This window comes from Syzygium oleosum, unplaced genomic scaffold (genome assembly GCF_021117445.2).
Source record: "Syzygium oleosum isolate NSW1041296 unplaced genomic scaffold, Sole_v2.1 Sole_v2.59, whole genome shotgun sequence".
NCBI classification, from domain to species: Eukaryota; Viridiplantae; Streptophyta; class Magnoliopsida; order Myrtales; family Myrtaceae; genus Syzygium; species Syzygium oleosum.
The window spans coordinates 740,839-767,095 of NW_026607543.1; the positions used below are offsets into that span (position 1 = coordinate 740,839).

The 26,257-nt window shown below is 38.9% G+C and overlaps 2 protein-coding genes and 1 non-coding gene across 3 annotated transcripts in view; all 3 read right to left on the reverse strand.

Annotated features, from left to right (window-relative positions):
• LOC115690427 (sugar transport protein 14) overlaps window positions 1-26,257 on the reverse strand; it is a 38,613-nt gene that overhangs the window by 1,952 nt on the left and 10,404 nt on the right. The window lies entirely within an intron of this gene.
• On the reverse strand, window positions 3,997-4,103 carry LOC115690482 (small nucleolar RNA R71). The gene has a single exon (XR_004006849.1). It is a non-coding gene; the product is annotated as a small nucleolar RNA R71 (small nucleolar RNA).
• LOC115690435 (ethylene-responsive transcription factor TINY-like) lies at window positions 22,926-24,255 on the reverse strand. Its single transcript, XM_030616773.2, has one exon. The coding sequence runs from the start codon at window positions 23,848-23,850 to the stop codon at window positions 23,089-23,091; it is 762 nt and encodes a 253-aa protein (XP_030472633.2). The 5' UTR covers window positions 23,851-24,255; the 3' UTR covers window positions 22,926-23,088.

The window sequence follows — 26,257 nt, forward strand, 5'->3', positions numbered from 1 at the left end:
ACAAATGGAATTAATCAAATGACGAATTTCATGATTTAATAGCTTGAATAACCACTTCCTGTCTATGCATCAAAAGAACCGCGCCTTTTTCTTGAGTTTACTTTTTCGCACCTTGTATAGTAAAATAAAGTGCGAAAAAGACCCACGCCTTTCTTGAGTTTACTTTTTCACACCATGTACAGTTAAATAAAGGGATAGTTACGAAAAAGACCTTCGCGTTTACATTTATATATGAGAAACCATCCACGGAAAAATTATCCAAAAAGTCCTAAACTTATTATAACTTATTATAAGACGGTTAATTCAGTATTAGATCTTTCAATTGTATCAGTTTAGTAACATTTTAACGATATGTTAATGTAATCCTTCTAGCCAATTTTGATCGGAAATTGATGACGTGAACACTAATCGTCCTACGTGACATGACCGGTACTGACGTGAACAATTTTTTTTAAATTTATTTTTCTTTTCTTTTTGTTGTTAAGGGCTAGCGGAGTGCCACTGTCCATTGGCTGAGGCCAAGTGACCCTTGTCGTCCCCTAAAAGTAAAAAAAGAAAAGAAAAGAAAAGAAATAACAAATAACAAATTTAATAGAATTAAAAATTTTGCAAAAATTATCCACATCAGCCGACCGTACCATGTAGGATAGCCAGTATCCACATCAATAATTTTCAGCTAAATTTGACCAAAATGACTATAGTTGCATTCATTCCCAAACCGTACACCCTTTTTTCCTCCTTATCTCTCTTTCTCTACCCTCCTTCTCACTCACTCACTCGTAGTATCATACACACAACAGACTCTCTCTCTCTCTCTCTCTCTCCACCCTTGCTCTTGCCACCGCCGCTGCCTCTGATGCCCCTCACCCCAACAACTTACCCTATCTCCTCTCTCTTACGGAGATCGCGGCTTGCAGCCATGGGAGGCTGAGCTAAATGAGAAAGGATGTATGTAAGGGTTTGTGGTTTTTTTTTGTGCGAAGGACAATTTGAGAAAGAAAAATGGCAATTTCCGTAGATAAGTGGAGTTACGAGGATGCAACTTGATATGAAATTGCTCATGATTTAAGTTGTAGGTTTTAAAGGTGGGAATGGTATTTGATATTGGGATCGAACCTCACGATACTTTTTGTAGTTATCCCTAACATAAAGTAGTAGTCCATCCGGAATTCCTTACATTTGAAAGTGGAAAGTCCACATCCAAATGAATTAACGTAGGCCCTGCCCTTTTGCCAAAATCTTCAAAACCGGCCTAAGAGATTCATGAATCAGTTGTTTTCTTTCGACACAGCCAAAACCAGACAGTTTGGCCTCTAGTCCTCAACAATAAACATTCTAAACGAGGTTCTTTTGCCGTCAGAAAAGCTAAGAAGCTTTGTCCCATGCGAATGAAGCAACAAACGAGTTGAAGATGCTTTGTTATAATTGTCAATACGTTTCCTTCCAACTCATTCACTCCTTTTAGCAAGAAGACAGTGTGATGTGAAGTTGCGAGAACAGACATGCAAAGAACGTGGGGGGTTAATAAGTGACAATAATGTCTTTCAAAGGATCAAGATGGATTCAAATCTTGTTGCGGTATCGTTCGGAAAAGTTGGAAAACTACTGCCAACTTATTGATAACTTAAACTGTCAAGTGAAGATATGCCTCAATGCTTATTAACTTCTCGAACACCTTCCTGTCAAAGTTGGAAAAGCTGCATTGATGGTGAGAATTGACGCAGCAAGGAAGCGACAGAATAGCTCGCAACGAGGGCGTTGAGGAATTGAGTGGGGGAGAATGTCACGAACTGCGATTCTCTCGTACTCCTATACCCTTGTGAGTGGTGTTCGGGGTTATCGGGTGAAGAGTGAGGATGTAGAAGGGATGCAATACAATTGGATCGTGGGAGTGGTGTAGAACAATTGGTGCTAGGAGTTTTAGGATAGAAAGAATATACCCTTAGGAGCTCTGAAGGCGAGGTTGGCCTCCCGTGCACGAACTGGTCAGGAGCTGATGCTGCTCTTCTGATGAGGCCATGGTAGGCCGAAACCAGTTATCGTACCTAAATAAATCTATGTGTCTTGCTTGATGGATTAGACATCTGAGCTTAGCTGGGTGTGGTACGATCTGATATGAAGAAAATATTAGCCACATTGCTCTTTGGAACAACTAGTGAATAAGGGCTAACTTGGTGTGAACGATACGTCAGGCGCCGCATGATAACTCTATAAAAATAGAGTTATTTTATCTACTCTAGGCAATAAATAATGCAATATTTGTTAGAATATATTTGGATTTCCTTTTATTTACTTAATTTTTCCTTGTTTATGCAGAATATTGAGATATGAAGAAAATAAGGAAAATATGGCAAAAAGAAGGAAAGGAATATGCGACCCAGAGAAGAGTTAAAAGATGGATATCACATTGAGAATTCTGCGATTTATTCCCTAATTTTATGCGAAAAAGAAGCAATTGCCTTGTAAGAGGAGTCTTCGATGTTATCATATAAATAGGATAACTTGGGGAACAATGAGTTTTTTTTAGATCGTTTTTGTTTTTAGTGTTCCGAGAGTTTTTCAAGTATTTTGAATAGAAGACAAAAGTGGTAACAGAATTCTTGATTCAAGATGTTTGATTTAATTTATATTTTCGTTTCTTCTTCTATTATGTTCTAATTTTCTTTGTTAGAGCTACGACGTAGCCTGATCATGATGATATGAATTTCATGCTTTTTATGCTTTATAAGTAATTTCATTCACGTGAGTTATACATTATTGTGCTTAATGCCTTTAAGTGACTGGCCATCACTTGAATGATCTAATATGCATGTTTGAGACTGAGAAGTGATAATATGCAATTGCTCATTATAATATATAACCATGAATTAAATGTGGATAGAAATATACCATGTTATTTGTGTAACTTTCGGTGATAAGGTGGTCCAAAAGATTCATTGTAAACCGAAAATATTCACAGATTTTAATGCACTTATGTTTATTTAAATTCACATAGAAATATAGTGAATTGATGAATTGAGTAGGTTTGCTATATCTAAAGATAGGATAGTAAATAGACTAGGAAATTCCGCTATCACATGTTTGATATTGTTCTTGTATGCATAATGATCCGAAATTCATATCTATTGATTATGGTGAAATCGGATGCTCTAACGTATTTTACCTGATTGATTATCTGCCTTTAGTTTATAAAATTTCATTTTTAAAAATTGTCAATTTCTATTTATTCTCAATTCTCTTTTGATCTGTTAGATAAATTTTAGAATTAGTCTATTTTTAATATTTAATTGGTTTATTATCATCAATCTCTGTGGGATGATACTCTTCTCATCGTTGTATTACTTGTTCAACACGTTCATTGACACGTGCAGAATTTTACGAACAAGTTTTTGGCACTGTTGCCGGGGATTGTTTATTTAATACCAATTAATATTGATATCGGATAATTCTAAGTTTAATCTAGCTTTTATCTTATTTTTTTAGAGTATACATTGGTGCATGACACGTAGCCAACAAGAAAAACTTGCTGAGTTTGATCCAGAAATCGAACGTACATTTAAAAGGCGACTGAGAGAACAGAGAAATCACACTAAAAAGATGAAGGGAGTTGATGATGGTAGAAATCAACGTAGACTCTTGAAAGATTGTGCTGCGCCAACAGTTGAGGGCACCGCATCAAGCATTAGGAGACCTGCAATTCAAGCAAATAACTTTGAGATCAAACCATCACTGATTCAGATACTTCAACAATCAATGCAATTTAGTGGGCTACCAAGCGATGATTCAAACGCTCACATTGATGCTTTTCTCGAAATCTATGACACAATTAAATATAATGGAGTTACAGATGATGCTATTAAATTAAGATTATTTCCATTTTCCCTTAGAGACAAAGCTAAAGGTTGGCTCTCTTCTCTTCCTGCAGGATCAATCACTACATGGAATGATATGGCCCAAAAATTTCTTGGTAAGTTCTTTCCACCTGCAAAATCTGCAAAAATGCGTAACGATATTACTAATTTTATGCAGATAAATAATGAATCATTGTATGAAGCATGGGAAAGATTCAAGGAGTTTCTTAGGAGATGCCCACATCAAGGACTACCCGTATGGATGCAGGTACAAACTTTTTATAATGGGTGTAGTACAAATCTCCGTTCTATGATTGATGCAACTGCAGGGGGACCTCTGAATAATAAAACACTAAAAGAAGCCTACAACTTATTAGAGAAGATGGCATCCAATAGTTATTAGTAGCCTACTAAGAGAATATCAGTGTGTTAAGCTAGCGGAGTTCATGAGGTGGATGCTTTCATGGCAATTGCTGCGCAAATTGAAGCACTCAACAAAAAGATAGATAATATGAGTGTTTCAGGCATGAAAATTCAGAATATGACATGCAATTTTTGCGGTGGACGACATGTTAGCACAGAATGTTAGGTAGGTAACACTTTTGCACAATCTAATGAAAATGCTAACTTTGTTGGGAATTTTAACGGATCATAGAATAATCCCTACTCCAACATGTACAATTCGGGATGGCGCAATCATCCAAATTTTTCATGGAATTCATGGAATAATCAGCATGTGACGAGACCGCCACCGGGATTCAAACAACCAGAAGAGACAAAGTCCAATTTGGAAGATATAGTCACAAAACTTGCCAACACTATTCAGGACTTCATCAAGAGCACAGATGTGAGATTTCAGAACCAAGAGCCTTCAATTAGAAATCTGAAGATGCAAGTGGGGCAGTTAGCAAACATGATGTTGAGGAGACAACAGGGTTCTTTGCCTAGCAACATAGAGAAAAATCCAATTGAAAATGTAAAAGCTATAACCCTGAGAAGTGGTAAACAAGTGGGTGAAGAAGATGCCGAGCAAGAGATTTCCAGAGATAAAGAAGAAGAGGTCAAGAAACAACCAAAGGAGACAGGCAAGAGCAAACTTTTTCCAGATAATCCCAAGCTATACGTGCCGCCAGTTCCATTCCCTCAGCGACTGCAGCAGCACAAAATAGATAAGCAATTTTCTAAATTTCTTGATGTTTTTAAAAAATTGCACATTAATATTCCTTTTGCAGATGCTTTAGCGCAAATGCCTAGATATGTAAAAATTTTGAAGGAGATTTTGGCAAACAAAAGAAAGCTAGAGGATTACGAAACTATGAAGCTGAATGAGGAATGTTTGGCCATCCTACAAAATAAATTACCTTCGAAGTTAAAAGATCCAGGGAGTTTTACAATTCCTTGCACAATTGGAGATTCTTACTTTGAAAAGGCATTGTGTGAATTAGGTACAAGTATTAATTTGATGCCTTTCTCTATTTTTAGGAAATTAGGATTGGGTGAAGTAAAAGCAACCACAATATCGCTTCAACTGGCTGATCGATCAATTAAATATCCGAGAGGTATTGTGGAAGATGTATTGGTAAAAGTTGACAAGTTTATTTTTCCTGCAGATTTCATAGTTCTTGACATGGAAGAAGATTTTGAGGTACCACTTATCTTAAGTCGTCCTTTTCTAGCAACAGGAAGAGCTCTTATTGATGTACAACATGGGAAGTTGATTCTTAGAGTTCAAGATGATCTTGTTTCTTTTAATGTTTTTAAAGCAACGAAATATCCCTCTGATGATAATTCTTGTTTTAGAGTTGAGACAGTTGACAAGTTGGTGAACAAGGTTTTTCAAGAAAATATTTTTAAAGACCCACTTGAAGCATGTCTGGTTCAACCAAAAGACAGAGAAATTGAGAAAGAGGAGATAAAGGAGTACGCAAATTTTATGGAGGCAAATCCAACATATTCAAGGCATAAGGCAACAAAATTTGAGGAGTTGGGACAACACACAACGAAGCTTAAGCCATCAATTGAAGAGCCTCCTATTCTTGAACTCAAACCCTTACCCTCTCATTTGAAATATGCTTATTTAGATGGAATTTCTTCTTTATCAGTAATTATATCTTCTTCTTTGACAGATTTGATGGAGGAGAAACTGCTCAGAGTGTTGAGAGAACGTAAAGGTACAATTGGATGGAAAATAGCTGACATCAAGGGAATTAGTCCTTCAATTTGCATGCACAAAATTTTGATGGGGGAACAACATAAACCCACTATCCAACCTCAAAGGCGTTTGAACCCGAAAATGCAAGAAGTTGTGAAAATTAAGGTAATTAAGTTACTTGATGCAAGGATCATCTATTCTATTTATGATAGTTCCTGGGTAAGTCTTGTGCAAGTTATGCCAAAGAAAGGAGGTATGACTGTTCAGAAAAATGACAATAATGAATTGATTCCTACTAGGACAGTTACTGGGTGGCGTGTGTGCATGGATTACAGAAAATTGAATGATGCCACTAGAAAAGATCATTTTCCTTTACCATTGATTGATCAAATGTTGGAAAGACTTGCAGGACATAAGTTTTATTACTTTCTTGATGGATATTCAGGGTATAATCAGATCCCTATTACACCAAAAGATCAAGAAAAAACTACTTTCACTTGTCCTTGTGGTACTTTTGCTTTTAGAAGAATGCCCTTTGGTCTTTGTAACGCACCAGCTATTTTTCAGAGATGCATGATGGCTATTTTTTTTTATATGGTTGAAAAATATATTGAGATTTTTATGGATGATTTTTCCGTTTTTGGCTCATCATTTGACTCTTGTTTAAATAATTTGGCTTTGGTCTTACAAAGATGTGAGGAGACTAACTTCGTTTTAAATTGGGAGAAGTGTCATTTTATGGTACAGGAAGGAATAGTGCTCAGGCATAAGATTTCTAGAAATGGAATAGAAGTCGATCGAGCCAAAGTGGAGGTTATTGCAAAATTGCCTCCACCAACATCTGTGAAACTTGTCAGAGGATTTTTGGGGCATGCAGGATTCTACAGGCGGTTTATAAAAGATTTTTCAAAAATTGCTAAACTCCTATCTAATCTTTTGGTAAAAGATGCACAATTTAATTTTACCGATGAATGCGTGCAGGCTTTTAACACTTTAAAGGAAAAGTTAGTATCGGCACCTATCATGGCAGCACCAGAATGGGATTTACCTTTTGAGCTGATGTGTGATGCTAGCGATTCTGCAATGGGAGCTTTTTTGGGACAAAGGAAGAATGGAATTTTTTAAACCATTTACTATGTCAGTCGAACCTTGTCAGGTGCACAATTGAATTATTCAACAACAGAAAAGGAACTTTTGGCAGTAGTTTTTGTTTTTGATAAATTTCGTTCTTATTTAATTGGCTCAAAAGTTATAGTTTATTCTAACCACTCTGCTCTTAAGTATTTGCTTGAAAAGAAAGAATCAAAGCCATGTTTAATCAGGTGGATTCTATTGCCGCAAGAATTTGATTTGGAAATCAAAGATAAGAAGTGGACTGAAAATCTAGTTGCAAATCACTTGTCAAGAATTCCGAATTTAAAGGAAGAGGTAAGTCCAATTATGGAAGAGTTCCCTGATGAGAAATTTTTTTCCATCAAATCCACAAAAATTCCTTGGTACGCTGATTTTGTGAATTATTTGGTAAGTAATATTCATCCTCCTGAATTGTCATATCAACAGAAGAAAAAAAATCTTTTCTAGATGTTAAAAATTATTTTTGGGAAGAACCTTCTCTTTTTAAAATATGTGCACATCAGGTCATAAGGAGATGTGTTCCAGACGAAGAGATGGCAAATATTCTACATCATTGTCATGACAGAGAGGCAGGTGGTTATTATGGTGCGACCAAGGTTTTACAATCTGGATTTTATTGGCCCACACTTTTTAAAGATGCTTACTTCTTTGTAGCTTCATGTGATCGGTGTCAGAGAACTGGAAATATTTCTAAAAAAATAGATGCCTTTAAACAATATTATTGTGTGTGAATTATTTGATGTTTGGGGTATTGATTTCATGGGACCCTTTACACCTTCTTATGGTAATTTATACATTTTAGTGGCTGTGGAGTATGTGTCTAAGTGGGTAGAAGCTATAGCATTGCCAAAAAATGATGCTAAGGCTGTTGTCAAATTCTTGAAGAAAAATATTTTTACCTGATTTGGCACTCCTAGGGCAATCATAAGTGATAGGGGCACACACTTTTGCCTCAAACTTACTTTTGAGTAAGTATGGAGTCACACATAAGGTTGCAACCCCTTATCATTCTCAGACTAGTGGTCAAGTAGAGGTTTCAAATAGGGAAATCATGAGAATTTTAGAAAAAACAGTGAATGCCTCTAGGAAAGATTGGTTAATGAAACTTGATGATGCACTTTGGGCCTATAGGACAGTATTCAAAACCCCAATTGGGATTTCTCCTTTAGGCTAGTGTTTGGGAGGGCTTGTCATCTACCGGTGGAATTAGAGCACAAAGCATATTGGGCATTGAAATTTCTGAATTTTGACATGCAGTCTGCAGGTGAAAGAAGATTGTTGCAACTAAATGAATTGGAGGAATTTCGCAATGAGGCCTATGAAAATGCTAAGATATACAAGAAGCGTACAAAAAGATGGCATGATAAACACATATTCAGAAGAGAGTTCAAAATTGGCCAAAAAGTTTTACTTTATAACTCTCGTCTTGAACTTTTTCCAGGAAAGTTACGTTCTCGATGGTCTGGTCCTTATACAGTCACACAGGTATTTCCATACGGAACAGTTGAAGTTACACACGACATTGAAGGCACATTTAAGGTGAATGGTCAACGTTTGAAGCCCTTCTTTAAAGGTGGTTACAACAAGCAGAAGGCCACTATTGAACTTCATCCTCCAGAATATCGACATCTGAGATAGTTTGGCTAAAAACTATAAAGCAAGCGCTTCTTAGGAGGCAACCCAAGCATTTTTATTATGTTTCTTCAATAATTTTTATGTTCATTTTTTTTTTAAAAAAAACATGATTAATTTTTTTATCCAGGTTAATTTTCTTTCTTGAAGGATCACCTTTTTGGAGTTTAGTCATCAAGACCATCCATGGACCCATCCAATAGTAAGGGGAGTTTTCTTGTTCCTATTTTTCCTTTGTTTCTTTTGTTTTTCGCATTGAGGACAATGCTTAATTCAAGTTTGGGGGGAAACAAAATTTTTGCTAAATCTGATTTTTTTTATTTTTGCATGATTGCATTCCTTGTTGTGAATTTTTGCGATTCTTAGGAAATTTTAAATTTTGTTCAAACTTGCGAATGATATGTGAGTTAATTTTGATTCTGATTATGTTGATCCACTTACTGAGTACTAAAAGTCCTTAATTTTTGAGTAGTGTGTACATCTAGAGAACATTCACGTGAAGCATGTGCTTTTCTTAGATCTCACCCAAATCTTAGAATTTGTTTGATTTTCTCTTGAGGCGAAATCCTATGCTACATTTAACTGAGAAAATGATTTAGGCAATTTTTGGATCGATTGAGCCTTTCAAGCCAACCCTGTTTATTTATCCATAGTCACCCCCGTTGAGCCTTAATTATTATCCAATCTTTCATTGGCACCCACGTACTTTTTAGCTTACCTTTTGCCAAATTATATCATTGTCCCACGCCCCATGAGCATGTTGATTTTTTTTAGGATAAAAGTTTATTTGAGCATAATAGCAATTTGGGAGGAACGGTGGAGCATGGAAATAATTTGATTGCTATGGTTGTTTGGGGTGTATCATTTCAAAAAAAAAAAAAAAAAAAAAAAGAAAAAGAAAAAATTGCTTTTATGGTTCCCTATCCAACTTTCAATTGAGTGAGCCTTTTGGATACTCAATGGGTTGGGAATGTTCACATTATATTAGGAGGGACTTAGGGAGGAACTCCACCATAAAGATAAGAAAAGAAAAAGAGAAAAAAAAAAGAAAAAAGAAAAAAGGAGGAAGAATGATGATGCGTGGTGGCAAAAAGATTATTTTGAAGATGTGAAATTGGGGATAGTGGCATGTGCTCTAATTAGATCCTAGAAATCAATGTGTTCATGGGTGATTTGAGCTTAAATTTACTATTATCTCACCGTTAGCCCAGCCGTACATTACAACCTGAGGAAAGTCCTATTGATTTTTGGTTGGATGATTAGCTTACATTAGTGGAGAGAGGAATGAAAAGCAAACCTATGAGATTTTGTTATAATTATAAAGAGTTTTTGAGAGGTTGCATACCAATATGAGCTTATATGGATTGCACATAATTCAAAAAGTTGAGGACTCACACACACACTTGGATCACATAGTTAGAATTGGTTTTAACTTATGAATCTATTTCTATGTTTGGATGAAATTTGTGTTTTTCTTTGAATTGTGATTTCGAGCAATTATGGAAGGAAGTCATGGAGGGGGTTGTTAGCTTGAGTGTGTTTTATATCTTGCTTTTGCTCGAGGACTAGCAAAATGTCAAGTTTCGGGGTTTGATAACTCTATTAAAATAGAGTTATTTTATCTACTCTAGGCAATAAATAATGCAATATTTGTTAGAATATATTTGGATTTCCTTTTATTTACTTAATTTTTCCTTGTTTATGAAGAATATTGAGATATGGAGAAAATAAGGAAAATATGGCAAAAAGAAGGAAAGGAATATGCGACCCAGAGAAGAGTTAGAAGGTGGATATCACATTGGGAATTCTGCGATTTATTCCCTAATTTTATGCGAAAAAGAAGTAATTGCCTTGTAAGAGGAGTCTTGGATGTTATCATATAAATAGGATAACTTGGGGGAACAACGAGTTTTTTTTTTAGATCGTTTTTATTTTCAATGTTTTAAGAGTTTTTCAAGTATTTTGAAGAGAAGACACAAGTGATGACAGAATTCTTGTTCTTTGATTCAAGATGTTTGATTTAATTTATATTTTCGTTTCTTCTTCTATTATGTTCTGATTTTCTTTGTTAAAGCTATAACGTAGCCTGACCATGATGATATGAATTTCATGCTTTTTATGCTTTGCAAGTAATTTCATTCACGTGAGTTATATATTATTATGCTTAATGCCTTTAAGTGACTGGTCATCACTTGAATGATATGATATGCATGTTTGAGACCGAGAAGTGATAATATGCAATTGCTCATTATAATATATAACCATGAATTAAATGTGGATAAAAATATACCATGTTATTTGTGTAGCTTTCGGTGGTCAGGTGGTCAAAAAGATTCATTGTAAACCTGGAATATTCACAGATTTTAATGCACTTATGTTTATTTAAATTCACATAGAAATATAGTGAATTGATGAACTGAGTAGATTTGTTATACCTAAAGATGGGATAGTAAATAGACTAGGAAATTTCGCTATCACATGTTTGATATTGTTCTTGTATGCATAATGATCCGAAATTCATATCTATTGGTTATGGTGAAATCGGATGCTCTAACGTATTTTACCTGATTGATTATCTGCCTTTAGTTTATAAAATTTCGTTTTTAAAAATTGTCAATTTTTATTTATTCTCAATTCTATTTTGATCTGTTGGATAAATTTTAGAATTAGTCTATTTTTCATATTTAATTGGTTTATTATCATCAATCTCTGTGGGACGATACTCTTCTCATTATTGTATTACTTGTTCAACACGTTCGTTGACACGTGCAAAATTTTACGAACACTGCACGGGCTATTCTACGGCCAAGAAACTACCGGCCCGTGACAGATGGTATAAGAGCAAGATCCCCCAGTAAGTGAGTGAGTCAAAGAAAACCTATGGTCTACCTGGACCTACGAGGGCGGAGAGTGAATTGCCAGAGCCAAAAGATGCTCGGACAAAGTGCGGCTTTCGACTTGCTTCTAGGATGATAATGGGGGCACAAGAAAGAATTGATTCCTCACTGAATAGGGAAAACGTTCATAGATCAATTTGGCGAGTCTCAAGATGGGTCTGCTACCACGTTATCAGCAAGGAGAAAAACCTCCATTGATATGCCGAAATCATGAGAATTCCGAAGTAGGCGAAGGATGGTGCTGCCAAAATGCCACACTTGTAACGGAAAACACAAGTGACCGAGACTGCCGAACGACTCTGATCGAGAAAAGCCACCAGCGGAGTGAAGTTGTATTGTTGGGTGAGCGTCTGCCGCTCATGTAAGTCCCGAAAAAGCAGCATTGACGGTGAGAATTGATGCAAGGAAGCGACAGAACAACCCGCAACGAGGGCGTTGCGAAATTGAGTGGGAGAGAATGTCACGGATCGTGATTCTCTCGAACTCCTGTACCCCTGTGAGTGGTGCTCGGGGTTATCGGGTGAAGAGTGAGGATGTAGAATGGATGAAATATAATTGGGTCATAGGAGTGATGTCAGGATGGTTGGTGTTAGGAGTTCTAAGATATAAAGAATATACCTTTAGTAGCTCTGAAGGCAGGGTTGGCCTCAAGTGCACAAACTGGTCGGGAGCTAATGTTGCTCTCCTGATGAGGCCATGACAGGCCAAAACCAGTTGCCGTATCTAAACAGATCTGTGTGTCTTGCTCAATGGACTAGACGTCCGAGCTTAGCTAGGCGTGATACGATCCGATACGAAGAAGATATTTGCCGCATTGCTCTTTGGAACTACTAGTGAATGAAGGCTAGTCTGGTGTGAATGACACGTCAGGCGCCGCATGGGTTATTTTGTGACCAAGGAACTGCCGGCCTGTGATACATGCATAGTGTAAGAGCCATACCCATTAAACGGGTGATTCGTACCCAATTCAACCCATACCCAACTCATACCCGGGCCGACTCTACTCGACCCATATTTGCTAAGACACTTTCATATTTAACCAAATTTAGGAAAACTCATACCCAAACTTGGATGTAAGCGCGAGATCAAATGAGAGCAAGAGAGAGTTGTAGAGGTGAATTAGATCTAAGTAAGTTGTGAACCCATTTAGTACCAATTCTGTTTTGTGTTTACCATTTTAAACCCATTTATGGAATATAACTAACCCATATAAAACTCAACTTATCAAATATGGATTAAAAAATGAGTCCATAACCCATTTTAACAGGTCTAGTTAGAGTGCATGGGTAAAACTACCCAAAAAATCCTAAACTTATTATATGTGTGCCAATTCAAATCTAAATTTTTCAATTTGACCACTTAAGCCCTAAACATTTTGATGATTTGCCAATATAATTCTTCCGGCTAATTTTGACCAACAAATGCCGACGTGAACGCCGGCCATCCTACATGGCACGGCCGGACAACCGGTGCTTACATGAATACTTTTTTACAATTTTTTTTACATTTTTTTTGAATTTTTTATTTTTCTGCTTCCTCCGTAGGTCGGCCAGCCTTGATGCTAGCCGGCAACCGGCCATAGGCGAGGGCCGGTGACGGTCGCCCTCGTTGGATCCGACGAGGGTCAACCTTGCCAGCCCTCATTGATCCTCTCCTATGGCTGGTCACCAACCATGGTGATCGGCGGCGGAAGAAGGTAAAAAAAGAAAGAAAACAAAGAGGAGAAAAATTCATAAAAGTTTTTAAAAATTGAAAAAGCCCGTTCAGTCAGCGACTGTCGTGTCAAGTAAGACGGCCGGCGTATACATCAGTGATTTCTAATCAAAATTGGCCGAAATGACATTGGCAAATAATAAATAAGGTTTATAATTTAATTGATAAAATTTAAAAGTTAATGACTGAATTGGTCATTGTACAATAAGTATAGGACTTTTGAGACAATTTTCTCAAGCACATGGAGTCCTACATTCACACCGCAAATGACATGAGTGTTGTTTACGCGCCTCTAACCAACACGAATGTTGTAGTGGCTGATAGGCTTTCGAATTCGGGATTAGTTTAAGCCATTTTTAGCCGCGCGCACGAGTGCACGACGACCGACGACCGTCTATGCGCTTCTCTGAACCTCAATTGAATCTTGGAACACACATGATAAGTCGTTTGACCAAGGGACCTTAGCTGCCTTTTGGCGGGCATACAAAAGCTGATTGTCTCCTGTTGCTGGTGGGCGATCTTTAGTTAGAATCCAAGGATGTACTCGTGCGCAAGAGATCTGCAAATTGCAACATAAACATATGCATAAAGCTCTCTTTCTTCCCTTTTTCTTTTCGAAAAGATTCAAGAGAGAGCCCTTATTATTGTTGAAAATATGTCTCGAGTTTGAGCACGTGAACGAAACCCGACCCGTGATGAATTAGTATTTGTGGACGTCCAAATATAAGCCATGGAAATCCAGAGTTTCCTTTTCGGTGTAAAAGTTTCGTTGCTCAAGGATTCCAAACAAAACAAGAAAAGGAAAGTCTAAGTGAGTCTTCTTCTTTGACTCAGTCAACATGGGTGCAACATAAAAGATAACGATTATCTATCGAAGTCGGGAAGAAATCAGCAGGATTGAGTCCAACGTTGGCCTAGAAGACTTTGACTGTGAAAGAGGAAATTGTGGACTTCTTGCCACGTGTGTCAGAGAAAGTTGGATTCGGAAAAGGAAATAAGTATATTTGCATGGAGTCCACATTGACCGTGGAACCTAAGCATAAATACGGGTTGTTCTGTTTTTGGCCGCACAGAGGTCTTGGTGCGCTATTGTTGATGAAGAAGACTTCTTGAAGCGCCGCTGGCTTGCGAGTGCTTGGTGTGCGAAGACGTGTAGAGGGAATTCGTGAATTACATCCATGAAGTTAGTATTGAAGCAGATTAAATCTTGTGATAAGATTTGTGTATAATTCCTTCGTAAGATTGAGAGATTATTTCGTGAGGAATTATGGGGCTAAACACTGCGTGAGCTATTGGGTGTAATTAGGGCTTGGGAAACACTTAGAGTGTTTGAGTGACTCGAGTGTGGTCGTAATCTCCGTTGTATCGCTTGATCTATAGTGGAATTCCGTGCTGCTCTTCCCGTGGACATAGGTCACTACGACCGAACCACGTAAATCTGGTATCCGATCTATTTTCTTATTCTGTCAATTTTATTGTTCGATCGCTTGGCTTCCGCAACAATTGGTATCAGAGCTAGGCTTGCTTGAGTTAAAACGAATCGATGGCGGCAGAAGAAGGAAAAGTGAGAATCGACAGATTTGATGGGAAGGATTTTGGTTTCTGGAAGATGCAGATTGAGGATCATCTATATCAGATGAAACTGCACTTGCCCCTCTCTGGGGAGAAGACAAAGACGATGAAGCAAGCTGATTGGGAATTGCTGGATAGACGAGCTTTGGGTGTTATTTGGCTGACGTTGGCTCGTAACGTCGCGTTTAACATCGTGAATGAGAAGACCACTGCGGGTTTGATGAAAGCCCTGTCAGACATGTACGAGAAGCCCTCTGCGATCAACAAGGTCTATTTGATGCGACGTATGTTTAACTTGAAGATGAGCGAAGGTGCGTCGATTGCTGATCATATTAATGAATTCAACGTGATCGTTAGTCAATTGAGTTCAGTTGATATTAACTTTGAAGATGAGGTACGTGCTTTGATTCTATTATCCTCATTGCCTGATAGTTGGAATACTACTGTTACTGCCGTTAGTAATTCCTCTGGGTCAACAAGTTTGACGTTTGATGGTGTTCGAGATTTAATTCTAAGTGAAGACATCCGTAGAAGAGAATCTGGTGAACATGTATCTGCTGCTTTAGTAGGTGAAAATAGAGGAAGAACTGGTGCACGTATTAGCAGGAGTAGTATGAACTCGAATAGATGAAGTCAGTCTAGGACTGGTGGTATTGTCTGTTGGAGCTGTGGCAAGAGGGATTGCCTTAAGCTGAAAAACGACAAGGGTAAGGGAATTAGAGTTGAGTCTGCGGATGATGTTGCTGCTATAGCAGACAGTAATTCGGATAATGCTGATTATGTCTTGTCTGTCACTGATAATTCGTCGTTTGGCGGATGGATTATGGATTCTGGTTGTTCTTTTCACGCTACACCAAACAGGAACTGGTTTACTACTTATCAGTGCACGGATAGTAGTAAAGTGAAGTTGGGAAACAACGCTGAATGCGATGTTGTAGGTGTTGGTGATGTCAGAATCAGAATACATGATAGTATCGTGTGGACATTGACTGGAGTGAGGCATGTTCCAGAGTTGAAGAAAAATCTGATTTCCTTGAGTGCCCTGGATTCAGCTGGGTGTCGGTATTCTTCAGAATGTGGAGTTCTGAAAGTTGTTCGAGGTGCCTTGGTGATAATGAAAGGAATCAAGCATAGTGGCCTGTATGAGCTTCAAGGTGAGACAATGATGGAATTCGCTGCAGAGACGTCGGATGCATCGGTTCGAGAGTCTGAATTGTGGCATATGTGTTTGGGGCAAATTAGCGAGAAAAGCCTGAAGGTTTTAAGTGAAAAGAATTTGCTATATGGTTATGTGGCTAACGAACTGAATGTATGCAAGTGCTAGTACGGTTGTTAGAGAAACCACGGATATTGCAGAATTAATTCACTTGGATGTTCGCAGGTTGTCGCCGTTTCCTTCGAGGAAGAGTGTCAGATTTATGCTAACAGTTGTTGATGACTACTCGAGGAAGACGTGGGTGTTTGTGCTAAGGCACAAGTTTGATGTTGTTGTCAGGATCAGGCAGTTAAAAGCTTTGATCGAAAAGGAAACTGGTAAAACGATCAAGCAGGTGCGGACTGACAGTAGTATGGAGTTTTGCTCGAAGCTGTTAAATAAATTCTGCATGAAGGAAGACATAGTGAAACACCGCACTAGTGCCATTGAACCACAACAGGTTGCAGAGTTGATGAACAAAACATTACTAGAAACGGCCCATAAAATGCTCTCTAGTGCTGGTATGGCTAGAAGATTCCTGGCGGATGTGCTTAGTACGGCGAGCTACCCGAAGAATAGATCTCCATCGACTGCGATTGAATGTCGGACTCCCGAAGAAGTGTGGTCAGGTAACGTTGCTGATTATTCTGTTATTAGAATATTTGGTTGCCCATGTTATGTTCGAGTTAGAGATGGTAAGCTCGATGGAAGGGCAATGAAGTGCATGTTCCTAGGTTATGCACAAGGTGAGCGAGGCTACAAGTTGTGGTGCTCCGAATTAAATTCACCTATTATCAGCAGAGAAGATACATTTGACGAGTCTCCAGTACTTCTGGCTAGGAGTGTTAATAGCATTGTTTATACGGATCTAGACGGTGTTCAGCTTGAGGTGGAGTTGCAACCAGAAACTCCTGAGGTAGCGGGTGCTAGCGAAGAAATCGACACAGATGGTGCATGTAGCGAGGTGGAGCCTATTGAGCCAACGGTTGCTGTGACTGCTGATATTGACAAGGTGCGTATTCGATCTCCTGACAGATATGGATGCAATGATGGTTTTGCTTTATCTGCGATTGAGGAGGTTGTGTTGAAAAATCCTTGTGGAGCAGTTAAAGGTGCATGTGGAGTTGGTGTTCTGATGAGGTCTATGGCTATGGCGAAGTTCAAGCGAGGCTTGGACTTGAAAGACATCTGTGGCGGTTGAGCCCATCGGGGGCTGTGGGAGAGTAGTAGCAAAATTCGGATTCTATCAAAGCGATTGTGACTTGGCTCAAACGTCGAGCCAAGGTGGAGGTTGTTGAAAATATGTCTCGAGTTTGAGCACGTGAACGAAACCCGACCCGTGATGAATTAGTATTTGTGGATGTCCAAATATAAGCCATGGAAATCCAGAGTTTCCTTTTCGGTGTAAAAGTTTCGTTGCTCAAGGATTCCAAACAAAACAAGAAAAGGAAAGTCGAAGTGAGTCTTCTTCTTTGACTCGGTCAACATGGGTGCAAAATAAAAGATAACGATTATCTATCGAAGTCGGGAAGAAATCAGCAGGATTGAGTCCAACGTTGGCCTAGAAGACTTTGACTGTGAAAGAGGAAATTGTGGACTTCTTGCCACGTGTGTCAGAGAAAGTTGGATTCGGAAAAGGAAATAAGTATATTTGCATGGAGTCCACGTTGACCGTGGAACCTAAGCATAAATATGGGATGTTCTGTTTTTGGCCGCACAGAGGTCTTGGTGCACTATTGTTGATGAAGAAGACTTCTTGAAGCGCCGCTGGCTTGCGAGTGCTTGGTGTGCGAAGACGTGTAGAGGGAATTCGTGAATGACATCCATGAAGTTAGTATTGAAGCAGATTAAATCTTATGATAAGATTTGTGTATAATTCCTTCGTGAGATTGAGAGATTATTTCGTGAGTAATTGTGGGGCTAAACACTGCGTGAGCTATTGGGTGTAATTGGGGCTTGGGAAACACTTAGAGTGTTTGAGTGACTCGAGTGTGGTTGTAATTTCCGTTGTATCGCTTGATCTATAGTGGAATTCCGTGCTGCTCTCCCCGTGGACGTAAGTCACTACGACCGAACCACGTAAATCTGGTGTCCGATCTATTTTCTTATTCTGTCAATTTTATTATTCGATCGCTTGGCTTCCGCAACAATTATTGTGCCCTTTGAAATCGCTCGTCACGTGCCATCTTGTGCTAGACGTTTGCACAATGACTAGTATATCACCGCACCGAAAACGTGTAAGCCATACGTGAAATCAACGAACTGCTCGTTTGGTTCGTGAAAGGAAACACAAAGATCAGAAAATGAGCTTTTCATGGTGGTGAGAACGTGCGAATACGGCAAAACGCTAATCTTGTTGGTGTATGCTAGTTTTCACTTGGTCGTCCGCAACCTGCTATTGTGGTTCAGTTCCCACCTGTAATTCATGGAGAAATAAACAAGCGTACCCTAATGTTTCCTTGGTCGCTATGTACGTGTCAATGTCCATCCTATGGTCCCTCGTACTAGATCCGTAGGGTTCCATCACATGTCCCCCCCCAACAAAATTAGAAGGTTCCCTATGGGAGGGTTTCATTTTCGATGATTAATGCTCGATGGCTATTTATCACCAAGTCGATAGCAACCGCATGTAAAACAATAGCGTGAGATGCATTCGGACATGCCGCGAGACGTGTGTACTGCTGCACAGGGTACATATGCTGCTAAACAGAGGTTTATCAGCAAGACAAATGCATTTGGACTGTTGCTGATCCGGCCTGCCTCTTTCGTGATCATTCGGATGCAGCAGATTCGTTGCCATTCGAGAGATTTACAGAAGAAAACACAAAGGAATGTTTGGCTTTTGCTTCGAGCTTTGGAAAGCAATGGGGATCACATCAACTTTTCCTTCAGTCATGGCTGTAGCTACAAACAATGAAGCTCACATCATTGGGCGGCGTCTCCCGCGTTGAGATTTATGACATGAAGTTGACGTTGAAGACCACCTTTCACGCCTTCACGAAACACGTTGGGCGACGTGGAACACGAAACCTTCCTTTTTTTTTTTTTTCTTTTGGCAAATTGTTCTATGGATCATAAATATACTATGCGGATACCAATTCGATCATAAATTTATCTATTTTATCAATTTTGTCCCGAACTTTTACGCGGTATTCCAACGTAGTTCTTTCGGTCAACTTCCCTCGGAAATCGCTAACACGGCAGTGTGCTACGTAGGACGGTCAACGATGACTTGACCGCCACATTAGGGATTTTCGGCGAAAATTGATCGGGAAGACTATTTTGAATTTTCGAGCAAAGGTTTAGGATCAAATTAATAAAATTGAAAAGTTTAGGATTGAATTGGCATAGTACAATAAGTTTTTGATTGATTGGATAATGTTCCTCCTTTTTTTCTTTTTTTAGACAAAATCATAAAGAAAAAGCATTTTTAAATAATAGAGATGTCAATTAAATTGACTTCTCAAATAACACGTTAAATTACAAATGCATATTTAAGATAAAATGATCCTACCAATATAAATATTAGGGAAAATACCACAAAAAACCTCAAACTATATTTACTGTGACACAAATATCCCAAACTTTTTTTATTTTTTGCAAAAACCCTAAACTTATCTACCGTGGCACAAATACCCTCAACTTTTTTTGTGTTACAAAAAAACCCAAACTTATGCATGTGTAACATATACCACTTCTATTTCAGTTTCATATAAGGTATAATTGTCACACTAGTATAAGTTCCGGGTCTTTTATGACTTGAAAAAAAGTTTGGGGTATTTGTGTCAAATGGGCAAGTTTAGTGTTTTTAGTGATACAAAAAAAAGTCGGGATATTTGTGTAATAGTGGACATAATTTGATATATTTTGTGGTATTAACCCTTAAATATTAATCAAAATTAAGTCATTTCAACCACCCAATAATAATTCATTTGCCTTTTGACATCATCCAAAAAAGGAAAATCACTTACCTTTACTTTTTCTACTAAGCAAAGTTATTGGATCCACCCAGTGCAGTTGGCGCAATGCATATTATCTATTGAATCGTGTGGGTCTCATGTGAAGTCCTAAGGATCCAACGGATCACATTGTCTGGGCCAATGTACTACGTCTTGCTTTTGTTTGTCCTCTTTTGTTTCAAAGAGGCAATATCTTCCTTTCAACCATATCCTAGTACACCTTTATTTCAATCTTTGGAAAAGCGAAAAAATTAATGAAAGTAAGTTTCTCGTTCCATCAAAATCGATGAAGAACAAAAGCAATGACATCTAGGATTCTAGACACCATGATGAAAGGTAACAGTACTACATCCTCAATTATCATGCTCTTACTCTTCTTTTTCCCATAAGGGAACTCAACACTAATCACTTGGTTTCAAGTTTTTACAAGGGACAATAAAGTGAGAACTAACGTTGATTATGTCACCTTTTGTCTTTTCAACGGAAAGGGGTCACCTAAGAATCTGAAATATCTCCCATTGCATGAGGTGGCGCTGATGAAAATGAAACTGAAGTCCTTGGATTGCTTGCTTTCTACCTTATTCCATGCCATATAATATATTATAATAGCCACTTGTAACTAAGGTTACAAATTTCGCTTTTAGCACATCACGAGTCGCGACATCCCCGTGCGAGTTCTGAACTCAGTTTTCCACTCGTAACCGGGTCTCCATGCCAGTTGGCAAGGTCTCTCGTTCCTCATCAAACCCTAGTAAAACGAGTGGCTCGTTCTCGATCACGATAAGAGTTACAAAGTTTGCGTCCCTAATCTGATGTTTCATACGGTGATCATCTAATACTTAAATATTGATGAGGTCCGGCAAGTTAATTGAAATTCGACTTGTGATTGATGCTAAGTCAATTGATTTATGATTAAAAGCGTAAAAGGTTGTTTATTTTAATTGTATACTATGGGAATTCAAGAATATATCCGTTGGCTTTACATCAAAGTCAGGAGGAGGCTTTTTTAGCGGTAAATTGCAAGATTAGTGATGACAAGTCACAACTAACAAAAGTCAAACCTCCTAACTTGCCAATTTTTTTAGGTCCTTTTTTTTTTATTATTTTCTTTATGCTACATTTTGTCGGGCCTTATAAGTTTATTTTTATAGATTTCTCTTATGATTTTCTTCCAATAATTGTACGTAACCACGAAATGTCATCAGCAAGAACACGTGATGTTGATTAGTTTGTCTGTTTCCTTTCTCTGATAGAACACCAAGTTTCCGTCCCAAAAGAAGATGACGATGAACAAGATTATATACAGCAGGTCATTTTATACAGTGCAGCAGCAAATTCCACTGGAAAGAGGCATCAACATTTAGGATTGGAGCACGCTAGCCTAACGGTAGGGCTTGCGTGACCGTAGAAACGGTCCAACATCAGCCACATTTTTTCATGGAGGAAATAGGGGGACTGGTTCCAGCGGCTTCATTTTTTTTTTTCTTTTTTGACTCCAATGGCTTCTTATTTTCTTGACTTAATTTAATATTATATGGAGGATTTGAAAAGGAAATTTATTAGCTAACAGTACCGAAATCACAAGTGGAAAAATCCCAATAAGTGGCACATTTTGAATATGAAGATGGAAAAGCAATTTAAATACAGAAATATAGATATTTACAAGTAAAAAAATATTATCGCTAATTTAGAAGAAATCATTAATAGAATCTATTACATTATAAAGATGAAAAAATATTTAAAATATTGGCTTTACAACTAATATCAAAATTGAATCATTGTGCAATGAAATGGCTCCTCGTTCCTTTCGTTCAAATCAAATTTGCTATAGAAGGACTCTTTGATGATCTAAAATGAAAGACCGCTGATATCAATTATGCATAATAACAGATGAATTAAAGAAAATATTAAGACAAGAATAATAATTAGTAGACGAAAAATCATTCCATAAATGCAAATCTGTTAGATAATCAATACATTCTAAGAAGAAATATTTGAATATCAATCTCATCGATTTCATAAGTATCATACAAAATCTCGTCCATCGAATCACTTTTTGGAAAAAGACGAAACATCTAAGTCATACAAGTAAAGAGATATATTCATTGATAAGAAAAAGAAAAAATGTGAACAGTGATTGGATTGCTGATAAAATAGAATCCTGGGTCGCGAATAGTATGAAGTACGAACTCTATCCATTTCAATGAGATTGGGAAAAAAATTAAGTATGGTATGTCTAAAATATATAATAACAGACACCAACAAGAATTCGACGTCAACAAATACCTTTTACTTTCTTGCAGTTAATGAAGTGGAGACTAATGAAATTTTCTCCACGGTAATGTCTTCATCAATTACAAAATACTAAATAATCGGAAGTTCAACAAAGTCTATTAGATAGTCACCTTCCTATTTCTTTGAGTTATCGAGTTTATTTTATTTTGGAACGGTATCCCCAGATTTTATCTTTGGTGGAGAATGATATTCACTCCTTTAAAAGTTGCAATTTAAAATTTCCGAGCCTGCTCAAATCTTTTCTATGATGGAAAAATATCCACTGACTGGAATTTTTCTACTTGTGATTTCAGTATTGTTTTAAATTCTCTAAATGCTAAATTAAGCCAAGAAAATAGGAAGCCATAGGAAGTAAAAAAAGAAATTTGCCACCGGTAGAACCAGTGTTCCTATTTCCTCAATAAAAACGTGTGGCTGATGTTGTTGTACCGTGCATTTTGCAAAATGACGGCACCGTCAGCTAATCGTACGTTTCCCTTTAGAATTTGTGGTCACGGGAGACTGCTCACATACGAAACTTGGACATTCTACATAAAATGTACAGTTCGTCGTATTCGAATATGTAGAACACAAGGGAAACATGTAAGAACTTGAGATAAAAAAGGAAAGAACAAAATTTCCACCATAGAGAGAGGACAAAGACGGTATATTAGAACAGATTGGCACGGAGGGAGACCTGCTACTGACATTAGTAATCCCACAAAGAGGCCTCGAAACCAGCGGTGATCACACTGTCTGCCATCAACATTTGATCGCTGAAGAGACCAGAATCCTCGCTGTGGCATTGCGGATACACCCAACCATCCAACGAGTCTGCAAGCACGATCTCGCTTCCGGACTCGGGCGACTCGTAGCTCGTGCCGAGACTCGGCAGCTCGACTATCTCGCTAAGTTCCTCTGTCGTCGATTCATCTGCCGGCGGCCATAACGTGTCGATCATTGACAATGACGACGAAGACGAAGACGATGGCATCAGCATTGATAATGATGACGGGGACGATGATGATGACGACGGCGACAATGACGATGACTGCATCGAATGTGGACAAGCCATGGAAGCAGCTTTAGCGGCGGCGGCCTGGATGTCGCGCGCCGAGTTGGAGGCCGGCCGGGGCAGTGACTTGGCGAGCTTGGGGAAGTTGAGGATCGCCGTGCTGCCCTTGATGCTCAGCGCGGCGACGTCGTGCGCGCGCGCAGCCATCTCCGGGGTTGCAAAAGTGCCCAGCCAGATCCGGTTCTTCTTCTTGGGCTCGCGGATCTCGGACACCCACCTTCCCCAGGCCCGCATCCGGACGCCCCGGTAGACCGGGTGCTTGCTGTTGTCCCGGGCCCTCTTGGGCCGCGGCTGGGTCGTGTCGGGCCCGACGACGGGGCGCGGCATGGTCGACCGGGGCGAGGGCAGCGTGGTGGATTGTGATGGTGAGGGCGAGCTATCGCTTGGACCAGCCATGGGATGGGTTCAAATCTGCATGGTGGGAACCGAATCAGGGCTTATACACACGATGGTTTTCTTTCCATGTACTTAGGGACCTTTTTGTGCTTTAGACAGCAGCAAGTGGGAAGCGAGAAAAGAGGGACTGGGAGACTGTAGAGGGACGAGAGGAGGAGGATCTTGTCATAGGTTTTGAGACGGTGGGGGAGCGAAAGAGCGAGAGGGGAAGGCAAGCAATGAGAGAGAGGTGGGGGGGAGAGGATGGTGCAGCTTCTTATGTGGATGGCGAGCCACCGATGGGGACCTCCTAATTTCGACAGATCGTATTCAGTTTTTGGCGTCTTGTCAGCATCATGTGACGGGCAGACCATTGGTGTTATAATCATGCATGCAAAGCAAATTGTAGTACACCTGTTAATCGGGGCTTTCCCGAAAAAGCTCTCGTTTTCAGGATCTGGGCCTCCATCGCAACCACGTTGCTGTTGCGTAAACCGTGTCGACTGCGAAACCAAACGCGCGCTCCGCCGCTGCTCCTCGTCGCCATTTGCCATTTCCTTGGAGCGCTACTCCTCCTGTCATCGTTCTCTCTCTCTCTCTCTCTCTCTCTCTCTCTCTCTCTCTCTCTCTCTCTCTCTCTTTCTGTCACGTCACACGAGCAGCATTCACAGAATCTTGAAATGGAGTTTGAAGTATCAAACTGAAGGTCACCCGACATGTAGAGAGAGTACTTCCAATGCGGCCGCAGAGAGAGAGAGAGACTTGTCTCTGGCAATGCGGCTGCGGAAATCACGGCGGCGGTGGCGGCTATGGCTAATGGATGTGTAGCGGCGATGACTTAGATTCAAAATTATGATTTGATGGCAGGAAGGAAGAGAGATGTAAGCGGGTGTTTTTCTCCATCCCGGCTAGAGATTAGAGGAAATCTCTTCCGATCATGACCATTTATGTCTTATCATTTTCGCGAATGATGAAAATATTATTCTAAAAATGATTGTTTATACCGCTTGAAATTATTAGTCAATGAAAAATATTGTCGTTATCGACAATAATTTATGTCTAATCATTTTCGTGGACGATTTCATTTTTTTCATTTTTATAAGCGATATAAAAGATATTTTTTAGAAAATATTTTTCAAATTATTCATTTTCCCATAAACAAACAGAGCATTTAACTTTAACGTGTCTATGGATGATGTGCATATGAGATGTTCGAACCCACCAATCTACCTTTGTGCAATTCTATGCGACGAGTTTGGGGTATTCTTTTGTAATAAATTGGCAACTCCTTTGGAAATATTACAAGAATGGTACTTCTTTACTGTATTTCAAGTACTTTGTACAGTTGATCCGAATGTGATGGTTCTAATTTCCATTTTATTCATGTCTTATCGTAGATATATCTATATCCAGGAATTTATCCATTTTCCATAAGGAGGTGAGTGAAACCAAAGTTTTATAATCGGTTTTAAATTAGAGACGTCACAAGTGATAAATCAACATCGATTAATACCCCTGGCCTTCCAAGCTAGCAATATGGGTTTGGTTCTCGCTACCTAGGCATCCAGAGACAAGGAAGGGCGGTGTAACTGACGAACTACTTTGGAGAGTCGAAGATAAGCGTAGATTCTGAGATTCCACAATAGGTCGACTTTCTGAACTGTTGCTAAATCCGTGGGCGGGCAAAAGATAACCCTTATTCAAGGTTCATTTGTGTAATTATTCTCGTGAAATAGTGATTTTGGATGGATGGATTATCGAACGGAAACGTCGAGAGAGATGAAGGATCTCATCTTTCTTCTTCCAGATTCACAAGTATGTTTTGATGTCCATGTTTAACAAAATCCTTCTCTTTGTTTCCACCCATCTCTTAAGAACATGCACATTTATACTCAATGAACAGCAATTGTTGCCATGAATCTAGTCATGATTCGAAATCACCGAAAAATACTTGTCTGAATACGGTATGTATAACGATCGTCAATCTTGTGAGAGCCACATATGAGGCTTACATGGGACTCACAAAATCAACAATTGCGATCCAACCGAGTCCACTAAGGAAGAAATTCTTCAAAATTACCTTCTTCAAAGTGCACAGCCAACCGCCAGACAGTGATATAACATTTATCCTCCTGTACCGAAACCTAGTACTATGATAGAGATCGCAATTTAAGCGAGCTCCATTTTTGTTCGATTGAATGAAGCGCCGCATTTTTATGGGGTTCCCGCATTAAAAGAAGAGTTAACTTCGAGGGCCAAGCCAGCCATCCTACGAATGGAGTCTTATCCAATGCAAGTCGGCAGAGCCATTTGTGTGTATCAATAAGGGATTAGTCGCTCGCCAAAAGTTCGGATACCCCTCCGTTGTCACTACGGAAAGACATAGATGTCAAAATCTGTCATAGTAAAAGGGCGTGAAAATGGAAGA